Source organism: Aspergillus homomorphus (assembly GCF_003184865.1).
Source record: "Aspergillus homomorphus CBS 101889 unplaced genomic scaffold BO97scaffold_6, whole genome shotgun sequence".
In the NCBI taxonomy this organism is placed as follows: domain Eukaryota; kingdom Fungi; phylum Ascomycota; class Eurotiomycetes; order Eurotiales; family Aspergillaceae; genus Aspergillus; species Aspergillus homomorphus.
This window is the reverse complement of record NW_020291892.1, coordinates 795,678-820,507: the sequence shown is the minus strand read 5'-3', so window position 1 is coordinate 820,507 and position 24,830 is coordinate 795,678. Positions and strand designations below refer to the sequence as shown.

Here is a 24,830-nt window from a genome sequence, read left to right as displayed (position 1 = left end):
TGCATCGTGTTGTCTTGTGGGTGGATCTGTTTTGCTCTATCGCTAGATCTATCCCCATCAGAGTCCCCTACCAATCGCACTTACTCTCTTATCTCCGTGTCTCACCGCCGTCGACCGCTTCTTCTTGTTTGCATCCCAAAACAGTTGTACTCTAGTCCGGGTCTCCACTCTGCAGTTGCCCGGCCTTGATGCGCTGATGGATATGTCCGTGATCGCGAAGAATTGTTTGTCACCTTTTCTTTCCTCTACCCCTCCTTCCGCCCGCCCGCCCGCCTTGCGTCTTGGGTTTCTCAGGAGTCGGGGTTAATTTGACTTCTCAGACAGCCGTCAGTAGCTTGGAAGCGACCCTTGCTTCACTTCGCATCGTCGAAAATGCCTCGATCAATCCCCTCCAAACTCCCATCTGCTCCTTCGGACATTGAACATGCCTCCACCGGCGACGAGAACCGAAGGACCAGCGCTCAAACGGCTCCGCCCTCACCGTCCGCCTTCCGACGCTCTCATAGCCAGCGTTCAGAAGCCCACATCGGTTACGAGACGCTGGAACCTCCATTGGAAGTAGGGGAGACGACCACTCTGCTACCGAAAGGGCACGACCGCCGTCGCAGCTTTCCGCGATCCTACACCAATATCTCCGGCAATTCGGGTCACGATCTCACCTTCAGACACAGCTTGTTGGCAGGCAGCCTCCGGCGATCACGCCATCACAGCCGCGCTAATTCGCAGGCTATACGGTTTAGCCAACGCGACAGCGTCAACGGCGATTCCGCTGCAAGTTTCGGTCCCCCGGCCAAGGACGATATGACCAACTCGTTTCTGGATGAACGGAGTTGGTACGACCAGTTCACATCGACCGACTGGGTACATGATAGCATCGCGGACGGTGCACGGCTACGAGAGTTGCGCAGGCGGAAAGACATCCGGGGTCGCCTGCTGGCATGGTTCGATGGCAGCCAGGGCTGGGTCCTGGTCGCATTGATCGGCTGCATAACCGCGGCCATTGCTTTCTCTGTTGACGTGACCGAGAAGTTCATTTTCGACGTGAAGGAAGGCTTCTGCACTACCCGCTGGTTTCATAGCCGGCAAAGCTGCTGCACAGGAGGACAGGAATGTCCTGCCTGGCGGTCATGGTCAAATATCTTGAGCCCGTCAGGCAGCGAAAACCAGTGGGTCGACTACAGCATGTTTATCTTTTGGGTCATACTCCTCTCCATGATCTCATGCGCCCTCACCTTGCTCACGAAGACGGTGGTACCGTCGTCCATCTCGTTGACGACTTTGGATGAGAACCTTGGAGCTGCATCGTCCCGCAGTACGAAGGGAAAGACTGGCAATGCCAGTTCTCACGACTCGCCAAGCGGTCTACAAGCACAGGGTGACTTTCTCCCCACTCGTCCGGCCATGACATACTATTCCGCAGCAGGAAGTGGAGTGGCCGAGGTCAAGGTCATCAATAGCGGCTTCGTCTTGCACGGTTATCTAGGCTTCAAGACCCTCGCCATTAAGACCATCGCTTTGGTCTTTAGTGTCGCGTCAGGCCTGAGCTTGGGCAAAGAGGGTCCGTATGTACACATCGCAACCTGCGTAGGAAATATCTGCTGCCGCCTGTTTGCCAAATACAATCACAATGACGGCAAGAGACGTGAGGTGTTGAGCGCAAGTGCTGCAAGTGGCGTCGCAGTAGCCTTCGGAGCCCCTATTGGAGGTGTGCTCTTCAGTCTGGAGGAAGTCAGCTATTATTTCCCGCCCAAGACGCTGTTTAGGACGTTCTTCTGCTGCATTGCGGCAGCTCTGTCTCTCAAGTTCCTCAATCCCTACGGCACGGGCAAAATTGTCTTGTTTCAGGTCCGCTACCTGGGCGACTGGGAGATCTTCGAGATGGTTATCTTCATCTTGCTAGGTGTGCTCGGAGGAGCCGCCGGTGCTCTGTTCATCAAAGCCTCCAGCCTCTGGGCGCGATCGTTTCGACGCATTCCGATCATCAAGCGTTACCCCATGCTTGAAGTTGTGCTTGTGGCCCTGGTGACTGGTCTCGTCGGGTTCTGGAACCGATACACCAAGCTGCCTGTTTCTGAGCTGATGTTCGAGTTGGCCAGCCCGTGTGACCATGTGTCGTCATCCCCCACTGGGCTGTGCCCCAGCGAAGATAGCATTGGTGAGATTATTCGCTATCTCCTTGTTGCGCTCGTCATCAAGAGTCTTCTCACGATCGTCACGTTCGGCATCAAGCTGCCTGCTGGTATTTACGTTCCGTCCATGGTCGTCGGTGGTCTCATGGGCCGGATTGTTGGCCATGTTGCACAATATTTGGCCCTCAAATATCCAACCTCGTTCCTGTTTGGGTCTTCCTGCCCAGCCGCTACTGGCATGGAGTCATGCGTAACACCGGGTGTCTATGCCATGGTTGCGGCCGGTGCAACCATGTGTGGTGTCACACGCCTGTCGGTGACACTGGCCGTCATTCTCTTCGAGCTGACCGGCAGTTTGGATCATGTGCTTCCCTTCTCACTGGCCGTTCTCTGCGCCAAATGGACTGCAGACGCAATCGAACCCCGCAGTATCTACGTTAGTGTCCCACTGCATGCAATCCCAGTCATTGTGCTAACGTGCGCAGGATCTCCTGACGGACATGAACGCCTACCCGTTCCTCGACAACAAACTTCAACCCATGTCAGACGGTCAACTCGGCGACCTCGTTCGGCCCGTACGAGCCAGCCGGGTCATCGACATTTCGGACTCGCCCTTTGTGCCCGCGACAGAGCTACGATCGAAACTACAGAGTCTGCTCATTGCTGGCGAGCTGGACAGTGGCTTGCCGATCTTGCGCCATAACATTCTGACGGGGCTGATTCCTGCGCCCGACCTTGAATATGCGCTTGACAACCTGGAGGATGAGGAGAACACTCTGTGTCTGATGACCATGGATGTGTCCTCGGCTCTATCCGACAACGAAGATCTGGAAAATACCGACTGGGTGGACTTCAATCAATACATCGATCCCGTAAGTAGGATGGTCTCTTTGAACGGTGCAAAGCTAACCGGCCTAGTCACCTATGGCCCTCGATATTCATTCTCCGATCGACCTCGTGTATCAATGCTTCGCCAAGCTGGGCTTGCGCTACCTGTGTGTTCTCCACGACGGACAATATGCGGGATTGGTGCATAAGAAGGCGTTTGTGAAGTTCATGAAGCAGAACGAATGATTCGGACATGTGTTACGATCTAGTCTTTTCTTGTGTTTGGCAGTAGATTTGTTCCTGTATATTAGCCAGGTGTTGGTCCAGCGTTTTTGTGTGTTCGTGTATTTAGAGCCTTTAGGCAACCCGCCTGTTGCCGTACATAGTGCATCAAGACTGTACATTGCCTAGCACTCCTCCCCATCCCTCTCCATGTGCATACCTCACCCCATAGTGAATACTGCAGGTATAATGTCCCGGGGGAGAACCCCCGGACCCCCCTTTCTTTCAGCTTCCTGGTATAACTCAACATATACACGGAATTACTCAACCCGCTCATACCCAACCATCCGCACACGCACCCCCCCATCGCAAACCCACTCCCCAGACACAGTCTCACCAACCCACCCCGACACCTCCGCAGGACTCACCACCCGCCACCCCGTCTCAGAAAGCAACTCCGCATCAACAGGAAAGAAGGTATCACACTCGAACACCCGCGAGGCATCATCCTCAAACCCCACCTTCTCCACAAAAGTCATCACAATCCGCACCCCGCGCCCCTGCACCCGCAGCGCAGCCTTGTAGATCTCCGCGCCCCCAATCACAAATAGCTGCCCCAGCCGCCCGCCAGACCCCGCCTCCAGCTCCGCCACCGCCTCCTCCAGCCCCGCGCTCACCACCGCGTCGGTCTGCCCTTGTTGCCCGTCCTGTCGGGGTGTCTGCTTCTGCTGCTGATCCGCTTTAGAATCGCGAAGCTTAGCCTCCTCCTTCCCCCTCCGAACCTCAAGGTCACGATTCACCCGCTCCCGCACCGACTCCACAGACCGCGTGACCACAGCGTTGATCCGTCTGCTGAGCGGCCGCAGCGACGGCGGGATCGAGTCGTAGGTCTTCCGGCCCATGAGGATCGCGTTCGTGGTCCCTGGGCAAGGTGGGCGAGAGGTTGTTCGCGCGAAGAAGCTCATGTCCGTTTGGATGCGCGGCCATGGGAGCGTGCCGTTTTGGCCGATGCCGAGGCGGTAGGTTGCGGCTTTCGGGTTTGCGTTGTTTGCGGGGGTGGGGGCGTGTGGGAGTGGGATTGGGGTCGCGGCGACTATGAGGGTTAATGGGGTGAGGGGTTTCGGTGTAGGTGGCATTTTTGTGGGTGCAATGGGTTGGGTTGGTCGGTTGTGAGGATGAGGTTGTGGTTGATTTGGTGGGGGAGATTGGTGGTTGTGTTGGAGAGGAATGGAGGGAGGAGAGGGGGGAATTTAGACTGCGCTTGGGCGGGAAGCTGTTATCGATAAGATTAGAGCGCGCCGCGGCGTGGGTTCATTAGAGTGTAACTAGCTTGGTTGCGATGCTCCGACTGCTGATTCCCTCTATCAAGTCTCCAAGGTGCTTTGTTGGACAGTATGCGCAGCTGACATTAATTGAAAGAGACATTTAGTCTCTATGAAAGTTGGAAACACGTTACCAAACCAGCTCATCTCAGTCATGCAAATAGTTATAACCCAGCAGCCCACGCAATTTCCTCTACCATAACGCCATAAACTCCACCCATGCATACATGTATACCCAAACCCTACTTAGCAGCCTTCAACAACCCCCCCTCCTCAATCGCCCGCTGAATCGCCCCGGCATCCTTTTCTAGTGCCTCCCGCCGCCTCACCTCCGACTCATCCTCGCCCAGCGTATCCAACTTCCCAAACAGCCACGTCTCTTTCATCGTGCGCGTCAACGCAAGGATATCTTCTGCGGCACGGACCTATACATTTATCATCCCCGGGGTTCGTCAGCGGGGTGTTCTGCTGGTGCGATAGCGCGGGGGGAGGATCGGGATGGGATGGACTCACCAGTGCGGTGGATTCGACGTCTAGCTGGTAGGTTTCTACTGCTGTTGAGGTGTGGCTTGTGCTTTCTGTCTGTAGGTATAGGTATTAGGGACTAGGAGTTAGGTTGCGGTGGGCGGGCGAGGACGCGAGACGCACTGTTGCTGTTGCCATTATGTTTTCGAAGCGTTGGAGGAGTTGGGAGATGTTTGTGTTGATGCGATCTTAGCGGCGAAGGTGTTAGTGGTTGGGTTTGTGGCGGGGTGGATGGCTTACTGTGGAGTGCTTTGGATGAGGGCTGAGAGTCCATCTTCACGGATTGAGGATTGAGGTATTGGGTTTTTGGGGCTGGGATTGTGGTGATGGGGATGGTGGTTGTGATTGTGATTGATGCGATTGTTGCGCGGGCGGGGTTCCGGGCGGTCTGGGTATTGCCGGTTTAAGGTACGATAACGAGGCGGATGCGTGGTTAGTTAGTGGGTGGCATTGTATGGTATTATGGATATATGGCTATAGTTGGTGACTATGAAGTGTGGATTCACGAGTAGGATTGATAGCATGAGCTGCTCGATCCTCCGTGGGTATCCATCTGAGCCTTCTAGCTTACGGAGCATCCTGTAGCTGCCGTCCTTTGCTGTTGAGTCCCACGCTCGATCCTCCTGATACTGCAACTAGATTGCATCCTTAAAGAAGCCTGAAGGAGCACCATACATAGGTAGCTATGGTTGAGCCGCATGTGCCAGGCGAACTTAACGGACATATTTGCCCTGCGCTCATTAGCCCAGACCAAAAAAAAACTGTGGACATCTACTTACCATAAACCGCTTGTGAAAGTCCGATCGCAACAGATCCTGCATTCATGTCAATACAATCCTCATCCAGAGCCAGCATACGTACGTTAACGAACTCCTTGCCCCTCTTCTCTTCCGTGCCCCGAGCCTGGTTCTTGAAGACAACATCGTCATCCCACCGTCGCTTGAGGTTGAAGTCCTGGGGGTTCAGCAGGGGGTTTCCTCGAGCGATGTCGTATTCTCGTTGCTCTTCCTCTTCGGCCGCGCGCTCACGTTCCTATCGACCATCAGTATCCCATCAATAACCCAGAAGCACGAAACACACCTCTTTCTCCTTCTGCTCTAGCCTTTCTTTCTTGATCTTCTCCAGCTCCCGCATCAGCTCGGCAGCCTCGTCCTCCTCGTCATCACTAAGCCCTGTCAGCGCGGCGTCAATCAACCCGCCAGTCGATCTCACCTGTCTTCATCACTACTATCCTCCTCCGACCCATCCGAGTCGGCATCTATATCCCTCGTCTCCTCTAATATACGCCGTCGTTTCGCATCTAAATCCTCCTCTCCTCCCGTATCCGCGTCCCCACCGGGCGACCCACCCTCCAACTGCCGCTTGGGCGTCACGCTCTCAACCGCAGGCTCGTCAAGGGGCGTGCCATTTTTCTTGGCGAAATGGGCGGCCTCAGCCTGGAGCAGCTCCGCGCGCAGATCCCGCTGGTTGGCTTCCGCTTCGGTACCTTGGCCGAATTGGCTGGATATCATCAGCGACCCTCCCACAATTCTCGAGAGCGTGTCCATCCTACCGTGTCTTCAAGAGCTTGTGCGCGGGTAACAGGCGCTGGTGGTACGCCGGACCGCGGAGGGCCTCTTTGCCTTGTGCCTGGTTCCTATCAGCCGATGCGGTTCTTCAAGTCGGGATCGGATTCGGAGTTGGTAACGTACGGGATCAAACGTAGGTCTGTGTGCTTTGGGAAGATGTCAGCATGAATGAACCCCAATCACTGTTGAGAAGTCTCGCATACCTGTAGTCATGGTGTTCGTCCGTAAAGTGGCGCGATAATAGTTCGAAGAGAGAGACAAAGAAGTGATGCGGAATCAGATAATAGCCTCCGCCCGCCGCGGACAGGACCAAAGCGGTAAGGTACTGCCAGTAGGCACTAAGGCGCACCGGGGCAACAGGCGACCTGCTTTTCTTTCGCTCCCACCTCACCGCCCATAATCCAGTAAGTGTCATTGGACCACACCCGGGAATAACGTTCGCCCGCCGCTTGCAATGACGATAGTCCGCGTGCGCCAGGAAATTTGCCCATAAGAAAGTTCCCCCCGCTGGGGCCAAGTCCGCTCCGCCAGATCTGATATTCGAACTATGAATAAAGAAGCACCGCTCTCGATTGCGGAGCGCGACTTCATCCTCAATGCGCTGCGCGAGGATGTGCGATTGGACGGGCGTGCGGCCGATCAGTTGCGTCCGTTGAAGGTGTCGTTCGGCGAGGAGTATGGGCATGTGAAGGTGCAGCTTGGTCGGACAAGGTATGTTTTTCCTGGTTGTCGGTGATGAGAATGCAAGATGCTGATTTTCTCTGGCGGGGGGAAGCCTAGTGATTCGCGTCTCAGCTGAGGTTACGAAACCGCACGAAGATCGTCCGTTTGATGGGCTGTTTACGATTGCGATGGAGCTTACTGCTATGGGGTCTCCGGCGTGGGATAATGGACGGTGAGAATTCTATTGAGATAAAGGGGAGGCGCGGCGCTGATGGTTTTTCTTCTGCGGTCTAGGCAAGGCGATCTCGAGACGTACGTAACCAACGTCCTAGACCGGGTGATCCGCCACTCGAACGCGCTGGACACGGAATCGCTGTGTATCGTCAAGGGCGTCAGCTGCTGGAGCATCCGGGCGGACGTGCATGTCACGGACTACGACGGCAACCTGATCGACGGCGCGTGCATCGGCATCATGGCCGGCCTGCAGCACTTCCGCCGCCCGGACGCCGTCGTCAAGGACGGCCAGGTCATCGTGTACGGGCTGGACCAGCGCGTGCCCGTCGCCCTGAACATCACCCACAAGCCGCTGGCCGTCACCTTCCACACCTTCGACGAGGGTAAGCGCGTGATCCTTGACGCCACCCGCAAGGAGGAGCAGGCCGCCGAGGCCGACGTCGTCTTCGGCCTCAACAACGCCGGCGACGTCTGCTTTATGTCCAAGTTCTCCGGCTCCCCCGTCGACGCCATGGTCTTCGTCAACAAGACCTCCGTCGCCCTCGACAAGGTCAAGGAGATCAATGCCATCATCGACAAGGCGCTGCAGGCCGACTTGGCCATGCGCGCAAAGAAGGGCATGGCTGAGGAATCGCGCGCTGAGAATGACCGGTGATGGGTTGGGGTTTGCTTTCTAGAGATATCAATCAAGCATATTACGAGGAGTCTACGGGTTAAGATACGCAATCACATTTTGCTTTGACTGTCTTGTTTTTCGCGTGCCAAAAACTGTACTAGGCAGCTGGCCGTGTTTCCTGGTCGTAGATATCCCCGGCCGTTATCGGTAGGGTTTTATGGGTAGGATCGCAAACACCCACCTAGATCGAATACAGCTTCAAGACGTCAAGCAACTTGTGAGACTTCTCTTTGATGTCTAATTCAAGATATGTGCTTGGGCTGGACTCTCAATCTCAGTCGCTATTCGACCCGCTTGAAATCATGTAGTGTTCAGCGGGAATTGAAGACTCTTTTAAATCCCGTGGTGGTTAATTTAGTGCACGGGCTATGGCGAGTCCGGCGATGATGTTCTTGGCCCTAAACCCATTTATCCAGGCCTGGCCCGCATCAGGACAACGATAGCGACTACATTGTTCCGGCCAAAGAATCGGCAGTGTAACCGGAGGGAGATGGAGCGAGCCCCGACCGCAAAAGCAACAGAGATTACCTTTCAATGACCATTGTACTGTAATCAATGAGTCGGCGCAAGCTCGAACTATCAACGGCGGACTTACCCCTCTGCCTGCCGCCAATGAAAAGGCGGATGCAATAAGATATAGGACTCGGTCACCCAACCACATTAAGCAGAATTCCGAGTACTAGAAGGGGCGTTCTGTCTCTACTCTGCCCCCATCTTCTAAGCCGACTTACTTGCGAGGACGCATCGATCCATTTTGATAGACATGCCATCCCTGCAAGCGCCATAGCTTGGCGTCCTTAGATGCAGATGAGATCCAGCAAGCTAAACTCTTTGCTTCCTGCGCGCCCACCAATCCGCGAACATTGGCATCGGATTCATGCTCCACTGCGGACGGCCGCCTCCTGCCTGATGTCCTAGCTCCTCACCATGTGGATTGATGCTTTCATCCACCACTGAAGAGCCGTGATGCAGCCGAGAGAGCACGAGTGATGAAGGTGAGGGGTGGGAATAATGGCTCGACTTGCATATGGTCTGGCACGGGCACCAGTTTCATCATCGTTCACAATGGCTCCTGGTCTATCCTGTCCTGATCCCCATTGCGCCTCCACTTTCCAGGTCTGCTAGGGTCCAAGATATTTCGATTCTACGATGCGTATTTGACAGGAAAGAACGCGCAATACAATGTGGAGATTGAGAAGCTACACAGACGATCCGGTGACTTCATCAGACAGATAACTATCTGCTGCTTGATTTCCCTTCCTGTAGTGCTGATCAGGCTCACATTTTAGGCCATCGAGAGATCTGCATCGTTCGGAAGTCGGTATACCTTTACACTTTGGGCCCCAGTCAAGGTGTTGCAAGTCATCCTACTATGCGCAGACTTCAACAAATCCCAAAGAATGCTCTGTTCACTATACACAGGGCTTCGGTGACCACAGGAACGGAGAAGGCATGGGGTAGAGGTTTCAGTATGAAATGTGCGCTTCCAAATGGGGTCCGTTTATGTTGGATAGCTACAACGGAGACGAAGACTGGTCGTACGACAAAGTCAAAAACGCCTCCTTTATGGACGACATCATATATGAAACCCTTCGTCTTCGACCAGTGGTGATGATGGGTATACCTGCGGAAGGGCTACAGGTTGATGAGGTATATATTCCAGGGAACATGAATGTATTCGTCCCGGTGCAGCCATCCAGACCCACAAAAGTTATTACAAACACGGCCGCGAGCTTTATTCCGAAGAGATGGGCTGAGAGAAAAGATGGGCTGGGCACTAATGGGGCCCCTTTTATCCCGTTTGCTATGGCTAAGTTGCTCACTGCAAGAATGCCTTAAGATAAATTGAGCCAAGCTCAACTCATGGGATATGTTTTGATGCTAAGGTAGTGTCCACAGGTGCATATACTTGCCCTGGGAAGAATCTCGCCCTGCTTAGCCTTCGCATCGCAGTGTCTGTCTAAGCCCAGCAGTATGATGTTGATTTCGCGCCTGGTGAGGCCGGGATGGACTTTGAGAAGAACGCGTTGGACACTTTTACGGTCACGTCACCTCCTCTCCAGCTTCATGATGATTTTTTTCTTTTGTCAAGGAATAAGACAAACATAAATGGTCCGTGATCATTATAAACGCTCTCGGGTCTACTTGCCATGAAAGGACGAAGCCTGTTTATTATATTGTTTCAAAAACAAACAAAACTCATCAGCCATCTTCAACCCTCCACTCGGCTTTTTTTGGATCCTTGTAAGCTGATAAATATATAGCCGTTTCTTCCCAAACTTGAAGACCATAGAATTCGCCAAGCAGTCGCCCTCCACAATCATATTACTGCGGTGTCTCTGCTCATTGCTTGAGCTGTCTAAGCAGTTTACTCCCTTCGAGAATACCAAGTTCTTCCAGCGCTTCGGCAGTATGGCAATTCAAATTCCCTATGCAATGGGGCCTGTGAAGCTGTAAGACTGAGCACGGTTGTTGTTAGGGTGAGGATAGAGCTTGATTGTGGTATAGTGGGAGGGTATGGTGGTCGTTTGCAATCTTTTGTTTCAGTTGTTGTTTTGAGATGGTGGTTTGTATTGATGTGGCTACGTGCAGGTGTAAGTTGATGAGGTCTGTAGAACATTGCATGGTGATGATCGGACAGCGACACTAAGCCCAAAGCGGCGAATGGTGGTTCATCACCGGGACTCCCTTTCCCCAATCCATCCTCGACTTTCAACCACGCGGCGGGAGACCGAAAGACCTGCCTGACTCTGCCAAAACCGTCTTCATTACTCTGAAACAGTTTCCCTCTACCCTATCATGCTTAGCATATAATTAGCACCATCTCCCAGTCAACAATCTATTCATTATTCCCTCAATCCCGAAGAACCCGACCAAACTGCCCGCCCCATCTCCCGGCCCCAGCCACTGGCGGTGATCCAACGCTAATTCTGCTTAGCCTCAGACGCCTTTGCGCGGCATCTGAGCTAAACTGCCAGGCAGTCAGAATTTCTCCCCATCTGTTGCACTTCTCTCCCTCCCCCGCCGCTTCCTGTCACCCTGTTTCGCTTCCGACCACGTTCTCTTTGCCCCGACGTGCTTCCGTCATTTTTTTCTGGTCCTCTGTGTGCGACTTCCACCCACTTCCTCCCCGACAATCAATGCTCCAGGGGCACCTCCTCGCAGTAACGGTGTCTGCCCGCCTTCAGCGTCATGGCCAGCGGTAGGCCTCCCGGACCTCATCCAGCCGCTGGCCACAACGATGAACTGCTGCTGGATGAGTCCGCTCCGATGTATAACACGGGTCAGCGTCCGCCCGTGAACGATGACAACCTATTGCGACAGTACGATATCGACGACTCCGACCAACCCCAATCCCGTCCCTCTGTTTCCTACGATAGCTTCGTCGGCGGACGAGCTCCGCCGCATTCGGGCGCACATGCGACCTCCTCCGCCCACCCCCCGGCGCAAACCGGGGGCTACCTCACCGATCCCTACACCGGAGCCGACATGTCTCGCACCTACTCCCACACGTCCGGATTGAGCAACTACAACCGCTACTCCCTCGACGAATACGACGACGATCGATCCCTACACGGATACTACGATCTGGATGATGGCGACGTAGACCACCTGCAGCCCGACAGCCGGGTTCGCCAGGCGAAGGAAAGGAACAGCATTCTAGGTTTGGGGGGTGGCTTGATGGGCAGAGCGAAGCACATGCTGGGCATGGGCGCCGAGTATTCGGAAATGGATCTCCCCCTAACAGAGTCGGGCGCACGCGCGGCTCGGGTGGACAGTGCAGATCCGGATGAGTCCGCGGCGCCCGGCGCTCGAAAGAAACCGAAGAACTCGGACTTCAAGTTTGGATTCGGTCGCAGGAAGGTAGATCCGTCGACTCTGGGCCCTCGTATGATCGTCTTGAATAATCCGCCCGCGAATGCTGCGCACAAATTCGTCGACAACCATGTCTCAACCGCCAAGTACAATGTCTTCACCTTCATCCCCAAGTTCCTGTTCGAACAGTTCTCGAAATACGCCAACCTGTTCTTCCTTTTCACCGCCGTTCTGCAGCAGATCCCCAACGTTACCCCGACGAATCGGTACACCACCATTGGCCCCTTGTTGATTGTGTTGTTGGTTTCAGCCATCAAGGAACTCGTGGAGGATTACAAACGGAGGTCGTCGGATAAGGGGCTGAATTTTTCCAAGACACAGGTACTGAAAGGCTCGAGCTTCCATGAAACCAAATGGATCGATGTCGCGGTGGGTGATATTGTTCGCGTGGAGTCCGAGCAGCCATTTCCCGCCGACATGGTCTTGCTCGCATCGTCGGAACCCGAGGGTTTGTGCTACATTGAAACTGCGAATCTGGACGGTGAGACCAACTTGAAGATTAAGCAAGCTATTCCGGAGACGGCGCACTTGGTCAGTCCCGCTGACCTCAGTCGGTTGACCGGGCGCGTCCGATCGGAACAGCCTAACAGCAGTCTTTACACCTACGAGGCAACGTTGACTATGCACGCTGGAGGTGGTGAGAAGGAATTGCCGCTGGCGCCGGACCAACTGCTTCTGCGAGGTGCGACTCTGCGCAACACTCCCTGGGTACACGGTATTGTCGTCTTTACCGGCCACGAAACCAAGTTGATGCGAAACGCCACGGCGACCCCGATCAAACGAACCGCTGTCGAACGCATGGTTAACGTGCAGATTCTGATGTTGGTCGGCATCCTTGTGGCGCTCAGTGTGATCAGTTCTGTTGGTGATTTGGTGATTCGGCAAACGGAGGGCAGTCAGCTCACGTACCTCGACTACGGCAGTACGCACGCTGTCAAGCAGTTCGTTCTGGATATCTTCACCTACTGGGTCCTTTACTCGAACTTGGTTCCGATTTCTCTTTTCGTGACGATTGAAATCATAAAGTACGCGCAGGCGTTCTTGATCAATGCGGATCTCGACATCTACTACGACAAAACCGATACTCCTGCAACCTGTAGAACATCATCTTTGGTCGAGGAGTTGGGACAGATCGAGTATATCTTTTCCGATAAGACGGGTACCCTGACATGCAACATGATGGAGTTTAAGCAGTGTACTATTGCCGGTATACAGTATGGAGAAGACGTCCCGGAGGACCGCCGCGCTACAGTCGAAGATGGTGTAGAAGTGGGTGTTCATGACTTCAAGAAGCTCCGGGAGAACCTGCGTTCCCATCCCAGCTCGGACGTGATCCACCATTTTCTTACTCTTCTTGCATCTTGTCATACTGTCATCCCCGAAAGATCTGAGAAGGAACCTGGCAAGATCAAGTATCAAGCCGCGTCTCCTGATGAGGGTGCACTGGTCGAGGGTGCTGCGCTTCTGGGATATCGTTTCTCCAACCGCAAGCCGAGGTCCGTGATCTTCACAGTGGAGGGGCAGGATTACGAATACGAGCTGTTGGCAGTTTGTGAGTTCAACTCTACACGAAAACGGATGTCCACTATTTTTCGCTGTCCCGACGGCAAAGTCCGGATCTACACCAAGGGTGCAGATACCGTTATCCTCGAGCGCCTCAACCCCGACAATCCGACTGTCGAGGCGACTTTGCAGCACTTGGAGGAATATGCATCGGAAGGTCTTCGAACGCTTTGTTTGGCAATGCGTGAGATCCCTGAAGCAGAGTTCCAGCAATGGTACCAGATCTATGACAAGGCCGCAACAACGGTCAGCGGAAATCGCGCGGATGAACTCGACAAGGCGGCCGAACTCATTGAAAGAGACTTCTACCTTCTGGGGGCCACGGCCATTGAGGATCGCTTACAGGATGGAGTCCCAGACACGATTCATACTCTTCAGACGGCAGGTATCAAGATTTGGGTCTTGACTGGTGACCGACAGGAAACCGCCATCAATATCGGAATGTCGTGCAAGCTTATATCCGAGGATATGACTTTGCTCATTGTCAACGAGGAAACGGCCCAGGCTACCCGAGACAACTTGACGAAAAAGCTCCAGGCTGTTCAAAGCCAGGGAACCTCTGGCGAGGCTGAAGCAATGGCTTTAATTATCGACGGTCGCTCGCTGACATTTGCCCTCGAGAAGGATATGGAGAAACTGTTCTTGGACCTTGCTGTCTTGTGCAAAGCAGTTGTTTGCTGGTAAGTGTCTCTTACATTTTGTTCTCAACATGTAACTAATTTCGAACAGCCGTGTGTCTCCCCTCCAGAAGGCCCTCGTTGTCAAGCTGGTCAAGCGTCATCACAAATCTCTGCTCCTGGCTATTGGTGACGGCGCCAACGACGTGTCCATGATCCAAGCCGCGCATGTTGGAGTCGGTATCAGTGGTGTCGAAGGTTTGCAGGCTGCGCGGTCGGCGGATGTCTCGATCGCTCAGTTCCGTTATCTGCGCAAGCTCCTCCTGGTCCACGGTGCATGGAACTACCACCGTATCAGTCGAGTGATCTTGTATTCCTTCTACAAGAACATCGCTCTTTGTATGACGCAATTTTGGGTAAGTGGCCTTGCACATTACACCAGATATTTACTGATAAATCGTAGTACTCCTTCCAAAACGCCTTCTCCGGTGAAGTTATCTACGAATCGTGGACTCTCTCGTTCTACAACGTCTTCTTCACCGTGCTCCCACCGTTCGCGATGGGTATTTGTGATCAGTTCATCTCTGCGCGTTTGTTGGATCGGTATCCCCAGCTGTACCAGATGGGCCAGAAGGGCCTGTTCTTCCGACGACACAGCTTCTGGTCCTGGATTGCAAATGGCTTCTACCACTCGTTACTGCTGTACATCGTTGGAGAGCTCTTCTTTATCTGGGATGGTGCCCAGGCCGACGGCAAAACCGCTGGTCATTGGGTGTGGGCCGAAACGCTGTACACTGCTGCGTTGGCGACGGTGCTGGGCAAGGCGGCGCTGATCACGAACATTTGGACGAAATACACATTCATTGCCATTCCCGGGTCGATGATCATCTGGCTGATCTTCCTGCCGGCGTACGGCTATGCCGCCCCGGCGATCGGCTTCTCGACCGAGTACTACGGCACGATCCCCGTGGTCTTCAAGTCCCCAACATTTTACCTGTTAGTGGTGATCCTGCCCTGCATCTGTCTCCTGCGAGACTACGCGTGGAAGTACGCCAAGCGGATGTACTTCCCGCAACACTACCACCACGTGCAGGAGATCCAGAAATACAACGTGCAGGACTACCGGCCGCGCATGGAGCAGTTCCAGAAGGCGATCCGCAAGGTTCGCCAAGTGCAGCGGATGCGGAAGCAGCGCGGCTACGCGTTCAGTCAGGCGGACGAGGGCGGGCAGATGAGAGTTGTAAATGCTTACGATACCACGAGAGGAAGAGGACGATATGGTGAAATGACCAGCTCCAGGGCTCTAGTGTAACGATTGTTTGGCTTGTGCTTGCTTTTGATTTCCGATTCCGATTCTTTGTATGTCCTTACTTTGTGTCTCATTTCTTGGTCGTTCTGTCTGCCTTGTTGCGTGTGTACTTAGCTCTATGAGACAATGTGAAATATGTTGACTGCACACTCCTCTGCTCGAATTGTACTGTACATATAGGTGTCAACCCCAAACCCCCACTCCAGTCATAGACCAGAATAAGCATTCCGGGGGAGAACCCCCGGACCCCCCTTCTCTTTCAGCTTCCTGGGGCACTTCAACCCTATAACCAGATAATTTATCGTGTACACCTCTCCTCTGGCGGGCGCCAACCAATCCCCAGCCCCTCCATGACCAACCGCTCTCTCTCCTCCCACGTCTCCCCAGCGGACTCCAAATCTATCACGCGCCCACCGCTCGTCCGCTCGCGCACTCCGCTGGAATCAAACTTCCACCCGCGCTCCTTCTTGACGATCCGGCGGAGATCGCGCTCGAAGGTCTTGTCGCCCGACCAGCCCAGCACCGCACACCCGACCGTCCGCCACGGCGAGATGATGATATCGACCCTTCGATGGGGGTTGGGGTTGCGCTCTCCCTCTCCCCGGGAGGGATAATAAGGACACTGCCAAACGACCAGCCCCTTATCCAACGAATCAAACATCTTCCGCCTCAGCGAATCGCTCCCGGCACTATCCCCTCGATACGGCGCCGTCTGCTGCTCGCGCGCGGAGCTGCCCTGATGCAGCACAAGCGTATGCGTGATCCAGCCCTCAGCCTCGAGACTGCGCAGCACATCCACCACCAGATTCTTGGTCATACTATCGTCCCTATGCGAGAGGATCAGATCCACGTCCCCGGAGACGGGCTTCCCGCGCCGGTGCGAGCCCGTGATTATACACTCGACCCCTTGTCCTTCGCCCTCGTCATCCTCATCCTTGAGAGGGTAATCCCCCTCAACCCCAGCCCGGTGCTCTCGTCTTTGACGAACAACCAAGGCAGCATGCCGCTTCACAACAGCGGCGATACCCTCGACCTCCTCCCTGGGAATCCCCGCCAGAAACTCATCGTAATATTTCACGCCGATCTGCTGCACGCGCGTCAACGCCCCCCACCCATGCTCCACCACATCATCGAGATCCCGCCATCCACGCTGAAAGTAAAACTCCCGGGCTGTCTTGGCGCCCACGCCCCAGATGTTGTAGAAGGTGTGCAGCGTGCTCAGGGTTGGGTCCTCGCTTAACGGGCGCGCTTCGCTCAACTTCCCTTTTACTCGCTCTCTCCCTACTTCTTGCCCCGGGGTCCGTGACGTGGAAGACTCTTCTGCTTGGGATTGGCTCTGGCTGTGGCTCTGGCTCTGGCTGAATATCTGCATAAGCGACTGAAACTCAAAAAACAACCCCGCAATCTTAGCATCGCACCCCGGTAACCTCAGCACCTCTGCCGGCCGGCGCAGCGGGTACGGGTACGCTGCAATGGCTGCGATCGCTGTGCTGTACGCGCGAACGCCGATGTCGTCAAGTGTCAGTTCCCGGATTAATCGGATGTCTGCGAGTTCGGATATGAAGTCTGCGTTTGGCGGCGGTGGGTGCAGCGGCGTACTGCGCGTGCAGCTGTACGTTGATTGGGTTTTCACCCAGTCTGGGGGCTCCGGGAGGGTGGCTAGGTCGTCTGCTTCGGAGGTGGTCGTGCGGTAGAGTTTTGGGGGTGGATGGGTGGGTTTGGTGCGCGGGTGGTGCTGGGGTTGGGTTTCTGGGGGTTTGGTGTGGGTTGGGGAGGCGGTGGTGGTGGTGGCGGTGTCTGCTTTTGCGCGTTGGAGGAGCGTGCTTTTTCCTTTTTGTGTACTTGGGGGATCCTGGGGGATCTGGGGCGGTGCTGGACGCTCGATTCGGCGCGCGTGGTACACTGTGTACTCTGCCTCCGGGAGGAGGGTGCCGCGTTGTATGCTTTGCTCGAGCCAGGTTAGGTTCAGCACTGTTATGATGCCCTGCTCCGCTGCGGTGGGGTCTCGTGGCACGAGATGTCTAGATGAGCCGTGCTGCCCCTCTACCTCGTTTTCATCCTCTGTCTCCGTGTTGAGGTCGATGAGCTCCCTGGATTCAGGGCTGGCGATGGCGGCGGGTTCAATCCGCCGGCGTTTTGCAGGGGGTGACGACCCCCCGGTTATAGCCTCCGTCCACAGCCCCAGCGCTCGCAGCTCCAGCGCTGCGCGCTTGGCCTGGCTAATCTTGCCGAGCATCAGGCGCGCTTCATCGATGTCGTACGTCAGCCGGGCGTTGTGGTTTGTTAGCTCCTCTTCGATGGCGTGCAGGGACTCGATGCTGAGGTGCGTCTGGAAAACGTAGATTGGTGGATAGCTTGAGAAATCTGGGCCTGGAGCGTCACGCGAGTCTGGCTCTGTCGTTGTGGATGCTGTGTCTGACTTTGCCATGCTCAATGGGTATGTACTTCGTCTGCTATGTCATTGTGGTATATATATGGACTAGAGTAGAAGGCTTCAACTGGGATCTAGCATTGCGGTGTGTATTATCTGAGTGAGTACATTATGTCCAGTACGGTAGTAGATATACTGATGTCAGATGTCGCTCAACGGGACTTAGATGGAGATAGGTATTGAGCTTCAAGGTTCGTGATAGCTGACGTCAGTTTGAGGAGAGCTGCCTCAGGCATGGTGGGACTCGGCCGGCAGTTGGCAGCCGGTACCGGTAGTGAGTGGGTGCCTCAGGTGTCAATGATCAATGAGCTTAGTATTCAGAACTTTTCTATCGTAAACTCGTATACTCATGCACATCTGCCGTGCTTGCACCTCCTACCCACCACGTCCCCATATCAACCCATCCCAACCAGCCAAGCTCAACGAGAAGGTCCATCAACCGGCTCAACCGTCAAAGCCGTAGCCCCCTTCGCAACCCCCTTCCCCCCATTACTATCCCCACCCCCACCCTCCGCAGGCTCCTCATCCCGATACCTCTCCACATCCCCCACAGTCACAATACTCCTCCCATGCCGCCGGGCAACCCAGCGCCTCCAAGGCTTATAAACCAGCACACTCAACCCCCCAATCACCAGAAAACACCCACAGATCCCCCCGCCAATAGCATCGTAGTAATCGCCGGCCACCTGCACGCCATCCCAGAACCGTCCCGTCGGGTTGGCGACGTTCAACACAAGCGTAAGCACCTGGATGACGCCGATGACGATGGCCACGATGACCGTCAGGCAGGTCAGCACGATGGAGTAGTACAGGAAGGCGACGGGGTCGCGGTGGTTGCGCGAGGGCGCCACCTCTTCCTGGCTCTCGGAGTCGCCCATCAGCGGCGCGTCGGAGGCGGTATCGCTTTTCGACGGCAGGAAGTTGGCGGACGGTTGGACGTACAGCGAGAGCATGAGGGCCCCGTCTGTTGTGTCGAGGAGGCACATTCCCGCTGGTTTGGGTTTGTTTATTAGCTATCGCTTTTTGTTGGGTGCGGGGTTTAGGGTGAAGGGGGGGGGGGGGGTGATTGTACCGGTGAATAACGCGGGAAAGATCAAGATCACCCAGAAATTCGTCCCATTTGCTGCTTCTACCGATGAGATGCCCAGTAGTGCGATCTCCGAGGAGGTGTCGAAGCCTAGGCCGAAGAGGATGCCGAGGGGGTACATTTTCCATGGACTTTTCACCCCTGTCAGTTTGGAAAGGTTGGACGTGCAAGGGCAAACGCACCGATCAATCAACTTGAACATCCGCTTCAACACATTAAACAACACCCCGCCGCCCTCGATCTTCCACACCTCGTCCTCCTGGCCCTCGGGCAGATCCAGTACCTTCTGCATCTGCCGGTACAGCTTGTACAGGATATATGCGTTCATCAGCCCGAGGAGAATCAGGAATGCCGCGCTCACTGACGTGCCGATTATCCCGCCGATTGTGCTGAAGCTGTCGAATCGCGAGGAGATCGCGGCTGCGGTTGCTGCTACCACGATTGAGGTGATGATTACGATGCTGGCGGGTTGTTAGACGTGGTACAACGGGGATACGTGGGGGTGGGAGCGTACGTGGAGTGGCCGAGGGAGAAGAACGTTCCTACTGTTACGGGTTTCTGGCCTGTTGCTAGTAGGCGGCGGGTCATTAGGTCGATGGCCTATTTTTTTGCGGTTATTAGTTGGGTCTCAAGTTGGTGTATTTGGGAGGGCGTGGTACTGAGATGTGGTCTGCGTCGAACGCATGGCGTAGTCCTAGTGTGTAGGAGAGCACGGCGTTGGAGACTAGGGATCTGGGTCCTTGGGATTAGTCCTGTTGGTTTACAGGTCTCTGGGTTGAACGCACGGGTGGTATTTCTGGATAGATTGTTAGGTTTTGCAAAAAAGAAAGAGTGAGTGGTGTGCATGACTTACCAGGACGATCGCGGCGGCTATCCACACTACCACGTTGATCAACGCGATAAACAGTATAATGCCAATGGCAGGCAGTGGGATCTTGCGGATCCCCGGCAGTCGACTGTGCGACTTCTCTGCCTGTTTGAAGAAGGCCTTGGTGGTCCATTTGCGATCGGGCATGTCGCTGTTGTCGATGCCCGTGGTTGCATCGGCTGGGGATGGGGATGAGTCCCGCATGGTTGGACACTGGGGCTCACGCACGGGGCTGGAGAGGTCTACAGTCCTTGAAGAACACTGCCACGGGCTGAAACTGGTGTGTCGGTGTTAGTGAAGTGGTGAAGAGTCCGGGTGTATGTGTGGGGAAGGGTTTGGCTGGCGTAGGGCAGGATTTGAATGTTCGAGAGGGAGGGGCAGACTTGATAAGGCGCTGCGAAGGCGATAAGAATTTTAGATGCTTGAATTATCAACCCCAACCAACCAGTGGATCCGACTATCCACGCGACAGAATGCAGAATGATCTGGTCGATAGTGACTGGTCTAGTTGCTGCTCGAACAAATTCTGCAGTGGATCTTCGACTTTTTCTCCGCAGAGCTTCGAGCGGGAAACTTGTTCGCTCGCTCGGGGAGAGCCGGAGTTGTCCGCTGCTTTCTGTCGGTTTGGCGAAACGGTTCGCTTGTGAGCTGAATTTGAAGTTAGAGCATCGAAAAACTAATATTTTCTAGCTGCTGATCTTTTCTACAAGAATGTTGCACTGAGAGAACACCTTGCTCAAGACGAAAAGCCATACAACCCGTGCCGGAGAGCGCCGATATACTGACTCTAGCTAAGCTTCTTTGATTACTTGGCATGATTCAATACTGAAGTCATCGATTTCTCGACTCGAACTAAGTAATGATACAATATAGTACATATCTGGTGTCCACCTTATTCAGAAGGGTAACCACCAAGCATTTCCAATCTGCCGATGCCCGATTGATTGAGCATTTGCCAATTGAGAACCGACTAGAAACCGGTTCACTTCACGAACCCGACTCTTTTCTCGGTCGGAATGCTGGCATTCCCGCCATTTCCCCACAAAGCTATAGCCTGTACCGAGAGGCAAAACTACGCCCGGTTGGCCAGTTTGCCGACCGACATGCTCGGGTGGCTCCACTAAGCCTGGCCGTGGGTGATCTTGTTGGTCAATGCGACCATGAAAGTGGAGTGTTTCAACTGCCACAATTTCTGCACCGGTTGGTTAGTGTATGTTTTTCAGGTCTTTGCTTGGGTGTTCTCACCTTTGATCTTGTGCGGGATGGAGTCTCTGGGCCCAGCCGTTTAGGCATTGCTGACTGGGAGGTGACTTCACTTGCTCTTGGAAGTCAAAGGGATGAGCATCAAGGAATCCTTGATCGAAACAGCAGTCTTCACGCAGCCGCCATGACAGTGGGTGACGGAGTCCACTTGGTAACCGTCGCCTTGGCCTGGTGAGGGAACTCCGGCCCGATGACCATGTTCCACTCATTCTGCGTGATTGGCGTGACGTCCGACGCGGACAAGGGTGTCTTGGGGCCGCGTTTGCCGGGGAGCACATATTTGGTGGGCGGAGGACCCTGCCGGCGCAACGCACGAGTGGACCGGAGCGGTGACTTGCGCGGTCCCTCGGCCTTGCGAAGCTGTTCGACCTTTCGTGGAGGCTCGGCCTTGGGCTGCGGGGGAAGGATGATGCCGTCATCGTTGTATTGCTTCTTGTACGTGTCAGCCACGCGGGTGAGGAGCTCGTCGGATACATTCAGTTGCTCGTAGACGCGGTGGAAGAAGGCCTTGCTGAAAGGCCGACCGTGGAAGTCTTGGATGGTGCGATGAAGGAGCTGCGTGCAGGAGGTGATGTATGACTCTTCGGGGTCGACTCCTCGGTTGGTGAGGATGCACAGTCGGCGCTTGAAGGTGTAGATGCGGTCGACGTTGAGCAGTGTCAGGCCTTCTCGGCTAAAGATCACCTCGTTCTGCATGATGGATTGTTGTCGGAGGTAATCATTGGCCGCGCTTTCGTACTGACTCCGGTTGAGAGCGTCGATCCAGCTCTGGCCCAGCGAGAACTTGCTGGCGCCCTTGGCGACGGTGCGGTAGACGATTGGCCGGGTGATGGAATCTAGTTGGGTGATGGGGATGATGATGAGGTCTGAGGGCTGTCCGGTTGGGTAGGGTTTGCCCCGACCGACCAGAAGGGTAACGTGCATCATCTTCTGCTCCAGCTTGGCGGAGATATACTCGAGAGCAGGGATGATTGAGGGAGTGAGGGTCTCCGAGTCGAAGTTGAAACTAGGAGAGAGAGGGGACGAGATGATTTCAGGACTGAGACTTCTGGCAGGCACATAAACGCCTGTTGGGCGAGGTAGACGCATGACACCCATGGTGATCAGAGCACTTGATCAAACCAGAACAGAAAGCGATGTTTTGGTTCAAAGAAACTTTGCAACTCCAGACCACACTGAGAGCTGTGAGCAAGCGAAGAGAAAATCAGAAGCCTGAGGACGGTAGGCATGACAGGAGAATATAACCACCATCCGGGTCGGGTCAGGAGTCAAAAGAGGGGTAAACCCGCTGATGGAGTGACGCCAACGCGGCCGATGAATCTCCCGCAAATTAATGCTGCATGACCCTTTCTCCGGTTTATTTTGGGAGTTCTAATCATAGTAAATCCTCCCCGTCAACAGCCAATCATTGCACGAATTCGAGGTCCCAGGGGAACGGAACCCAATGACAGGAACGATAAAAATACATTTAAGCGCCGGGCTGTGTGCCGTCTCCATCGTAGCTGCAGGCACTTATGCACGTTCCGCACACATTCCCAGTGGTCATTGGTGGATTTGTGGAATGAGAGGGAATACTCCGAGCATGAGGCCTGATGTCTTGCTCCAGGGAGCACTACACTGGTAGACGGGTTGTTTCCGGTCACAATGGCTCGTGTAGTCTTGAATATGCAAATGTTCAAAAGTGACGGGGTGTTGTTGTCTGCATCTTTTCAGAACAAGAATCGAAGATAAGAGCTAGTGGAAGACGAGATAAATTAGTTGCAAATGCATCCCCCTTCGCGTCGTCGTCAATCCAACCAGAGGCCCTATTACACGCCCGCCCCCGCTGTGACTGCATTCGGAGAATTCACGCAGCGTGCGTGGGCAGCTGATAAGAACTTGCAGGAACTATCGATGTCCTGCAGATCCCCGGCGGTATCTTGGGGTCTCTAAGAGGGTCGTCGTCCACTGACCCCGCTTGAGGCGTTGGATAGGTGTTGTCATGCTCCCGATCAGGAACGGAAAACCAACAGCCTTGTGCGTCTGTGGGCTCGGTAGAGTTCTAGGCGTTGTCACAAGGCCGGACTACCAGAAGATAACCGACGGATGTGATCATACTTCACTAGTCAGATGCGTGGCGCTGGGGCTTGGAGTCTCGCTCCAGAAGCTCGGGACACTTTGCCGCGGGCGAGATTGCAGGATGGAATGTGTGCATCGATTTATTCTCTCAACATCCTTCTTCCTCATGCACGGACGGTGGTGCAAGGTGGATGATAACAATCCGGACTGAACGGGTAGTCCCACTTTTTCTGGTGGAGTAACCGTCTGTCACATACCTAGTTATCCGCCGATAAGAGTTAATCAGATTGCAGGCTTTCAGCTGTGGTTCGGTGCGCATGAAGCCGAGAATGACCTGTCAGTACCAGGAGGCTGACTGTATGCTTTGGCTTCTTGGCGGTTGAATTGGGTTCGTTGTTCTTTGTTCTTTGTCACCGCCCAACCGACGCCATCTTGTCTTCTTTCAGCCTGCAGCCTTCCCTCTTCCCCCACCTTATCCTTCACGCATCAACCAACCAACACCTCCCCACCACTGCAAGCTCAATCAAACCACCACTTCCAAACTACCCACTACCAATACCTCAAGATGCCTCTCTCCCAACACGCAGCCCTCCCCCGTATCGCCAACGCCTTCGGAACCATCTTCATCGGCTTCGGACTCAACGCCCTCCTCCGCCCCGAGCATGCCCTGACCTTCTTTGAGTGGGCACTTCCCACATCCCTCCCCGAGCGCCAGCTAGTCACTAGCCTAATTCATATCTATGGCGTCCGCGATATCTTCATGGGGCTAGCCATCTACGCTGCAGCCTTCTACGGCACCCGGCAGTCTCTCGGGTGGACGCTAGTGGCCTCCAGCGCGGTGGCCTTTGCTGATGGGGCGGTGTGTTGGGGCTGGGGGCAAGGACAATGGGGGCATTGGGGGTATGCACCCATGATTACGGCCGTTGGGGCTATGCTGGTTGGAGTTCTCGATCGGGTGTGAATTGTGGAAGTTGGTGTAAAGAAGATTGTCATGCTCACGGCTGTGTTTGTTGTTTTTGAAAGTGTTGTTACATCCTACCTCTCTTTCAGAAACTCGTCTTTACTCGTGGCTCTTAGCTAACAGCATCTGCACTGCTCTGGTGCAGTGGCTGGGTGAACAGCTGCAGGCTTTTGCATCGAATGCGATCAACACGCAACGAGCCAAGAGAGCGTAGAGGCTTGATTTGGTGGGGAAAGATGTCCGATAATCCAGCCGGCGGGGCGTTCTGCTGCTCAGCGTAAGGATTGAGCCTTTCACATATCTCCAGCGTAACCTTTTGAATGCCTTCAAGGCTCTGATCGAGGTTGAGGCTGCTCAGTGAGCTATCTGGGTGTCGTGGGCTCTGATTACTACCTCCCTATAAGGTTGGTCTTGGACTTGTGAAAACTGATTTTTGCATTGGATCAAAGCTTTAAGCTATATATCTACAAAGTCCAAATTGGGACAAAGACCCAACGGAGACGGAGATAACATGACGGAGATACGGCAACGGAGATGTGGGAGCGGAGATGCGGAGCGGGAAGGCGGATCGGAGATAGTCTGGGGTCGCTACCTGTTGCGCTATACGTTGATATTGACAAAGCTTTGAGT

The 24,830-nt window shown here is 54.5% G+C and overlaps 9 protein-coding genes across 9 annotated transcripts; 4 read left to right on the top strand and 5 right to left on the bottom strand.

Moving 5' to 3' along the window:
- Positions 1–372: 372 nt before the first annotated feature.
- Positions 373–3,203, top strand: BO97DRAFT_339428 (chloride channel protein; the record flags this gene model as incomplete). The annotated part of the gene is made up of 3 exons (XM_025691553.1): positions 373–2,565; positions 2,615–3,001; positions 3,048–3,203. The coding sequence occupies 3 exons, from the start codon at positions 373–375 to the stop codon at positions 3,201–3,203; spliced, it is 2,736 nt and encodes a 911-aa protein (XP_025554386.1).
- Positions 3,204–3,505: 302 nt separating this feature from the next.
- BO97DRAFT_309181 (dihydrofolate reductase) lies at positions 3,506–4,297 on the bottom strand (the record flags this gene model as incomplete). Its single annotated transcript, XM_025691196.1, has 1 exon — positions 3,506–4,297. A coding segment is annotated over one exon (792 nt), but the record flags the coding sequence as incomplete, so codon positions are not given.
- Positions 4,298–4,635: 338 nt separating this feature from the next.
- On the bottom strand, positions 4,636–6,847 carry BO97DRAFT_363922 (uncharacterized protein). The gene is made up of 11 exons (XM_025692525.1): positions 6,798–6,847; positions 6,718–6,740; positions 6,579–6,655; positions 6,239–6,526; positions 6,107–6,191; positions 5,888–6,058; positions 5,806–5,841; positions 5,267–5,300; positions 5,150–5,214; positions 5,015–5,083; positions 4,636–4,926 (listed from the first exon to the last, which is right to left on the bottom strand). The coding sequence occupies exons 1-11, from the start codon at positions 6,805–6,807 to the stop codon at positions 4,744–4,746; spliced, it is 1,041 nt and encodes a 346-aa protein (XP_025554384.1). The 5' UTR covers positions 6,808–6,847; the 3' UTR covers positions 4,636–4,743.
- Positions 6,848–7,066: 219 nt separating this feature from the next.
- BO97DRAFT_476149 (exosome non-catalytic core subunit RRP45) lies at positions 7,067–8,204 on the top strand. The gene is made up of 3 exons (XM_025700459.1): positions 7,067–7,305; positions 7,370–7,489; positions 7,552–8,204. Exons 1-3 carry the CDS (start codon positions 7,142–7,144, stop codon positions 8,144–8,146), a joined length of 879 nt encoding a protein of 292 aa, XP_025554383.1. The 5' UTR covers positions 7,067–7,141; the 3' UTR covers positions 8,147–8,204.
- A 2,945-nt stretch (positions 8,205–11,149) lies between these two features.
- Positions 11,150–15,680, top strand: BO97DRAFT_441207 (aminophospholipid-translocating P4-type ATPase DRS2). Its single transcript, XM_025698147.1, has 3 exons — positions 11,150–14,286; positions 14,336–14,639; positions 14,687–15,680. Exons 1-3 carry the CDS (start codon positions 11,360–11,362, stop codon positions 15,533–15,535), a joined length of 4,080 nt encoding a protein of 1,359 aa, XP_025554382.1. The 5' UTR covers positions 11,150–11,359; the 3' UTR covers positions 15,536–15,680.
- A 150-nt stretch (positions 15,681–15,830) lies between these two features.
- BO97DRAFT_338874 (type-X family DNA polymerase) lies at positions 15,831–17,960 on the bottom strand (the record flags this gene model as incomplete). The annotated part of the gene is made up of 3 exons (XM_025691534.1): positions 15,831–16,466; positions 16,521–16,809; positions 16,912–17,960. The coding sequence occupies 3 exons, from the start codon at positions 17,958–17,960 to the stop codon at positions 15,831–15,833; spliced, it is 1,974 nt and encodes a 657-aa protein (XP_025554381.1).
- A 422-nt stretch (positions 17,961–18,382) lies between these two features.
- BO97DRAFT_441206 (HoxN/HupN/NixA family nickel/cobalt transporter) lies at positions 18,383–20,383 on the bottom strand (the record flags this gene model as incomplete). The annotated part of the gene is made up of 7 exons (XM_025698146.1): positions 19,904–20,383; positions 19,836–19,846; positions 19,710–19,782; positions 19,565–19,650; positions 19,233–19,511; positions 19,036–19,181; positions 18,383–18,954 (listed from the first exon to the last, which is right to left on the bottom strand). Exons 1-7 carry the CDS (start codon positions 20,120–20,122, stop codon positions 18,383–18,385), a joined length of 1,386 nt encoding a protein of 461 aa, XP_025554380.1. The 5' UTR covers positions 20,123–20,383.
- A 909-nt stretch (positions 20,384–21,292) lies between these two features.
- Positions 21,293–22,279, bottom strand: BO97DRAFT_338967 (uncharacterized protein; the record flags this gene model as incomplete). The annotated part of the gene is made up of 1 exon (XM_025691536.1): positions 21,293–22,279. One exon carries the CDS (start codon positions 22,277–22,279, stop codon positions 21,293–21,295), a length of 987 nt encoding a protein of 328 aa, XP_025554379.1.
- A 1,348-nt stretch (positions 22,280–23,627) lies between these two features.
- BO97DRAFT_240652 (DUF4267 domain-containing protein) lies at positions 23,628–24,473 on the top strand. The gene is made up of 2 exons (XM_025690787.1): positions 23,628–24,263; positions 24,346–24,473. The coding sequence occupies exon 1, from the start codon at positions 23,805–23,807 to the stop codon at positions 24,198–24,200; it is 396 nt and encodes a 131-aa protein (XP_025554378.1). The 5' UTR covers positions 23,628–23,804; the 3' UTR covers positions 24,201–24,263; positions 24,346–24,473.
- The last annotated feature ends 357 nt before the right edge of the window (positions 24,474–24,830 follow it).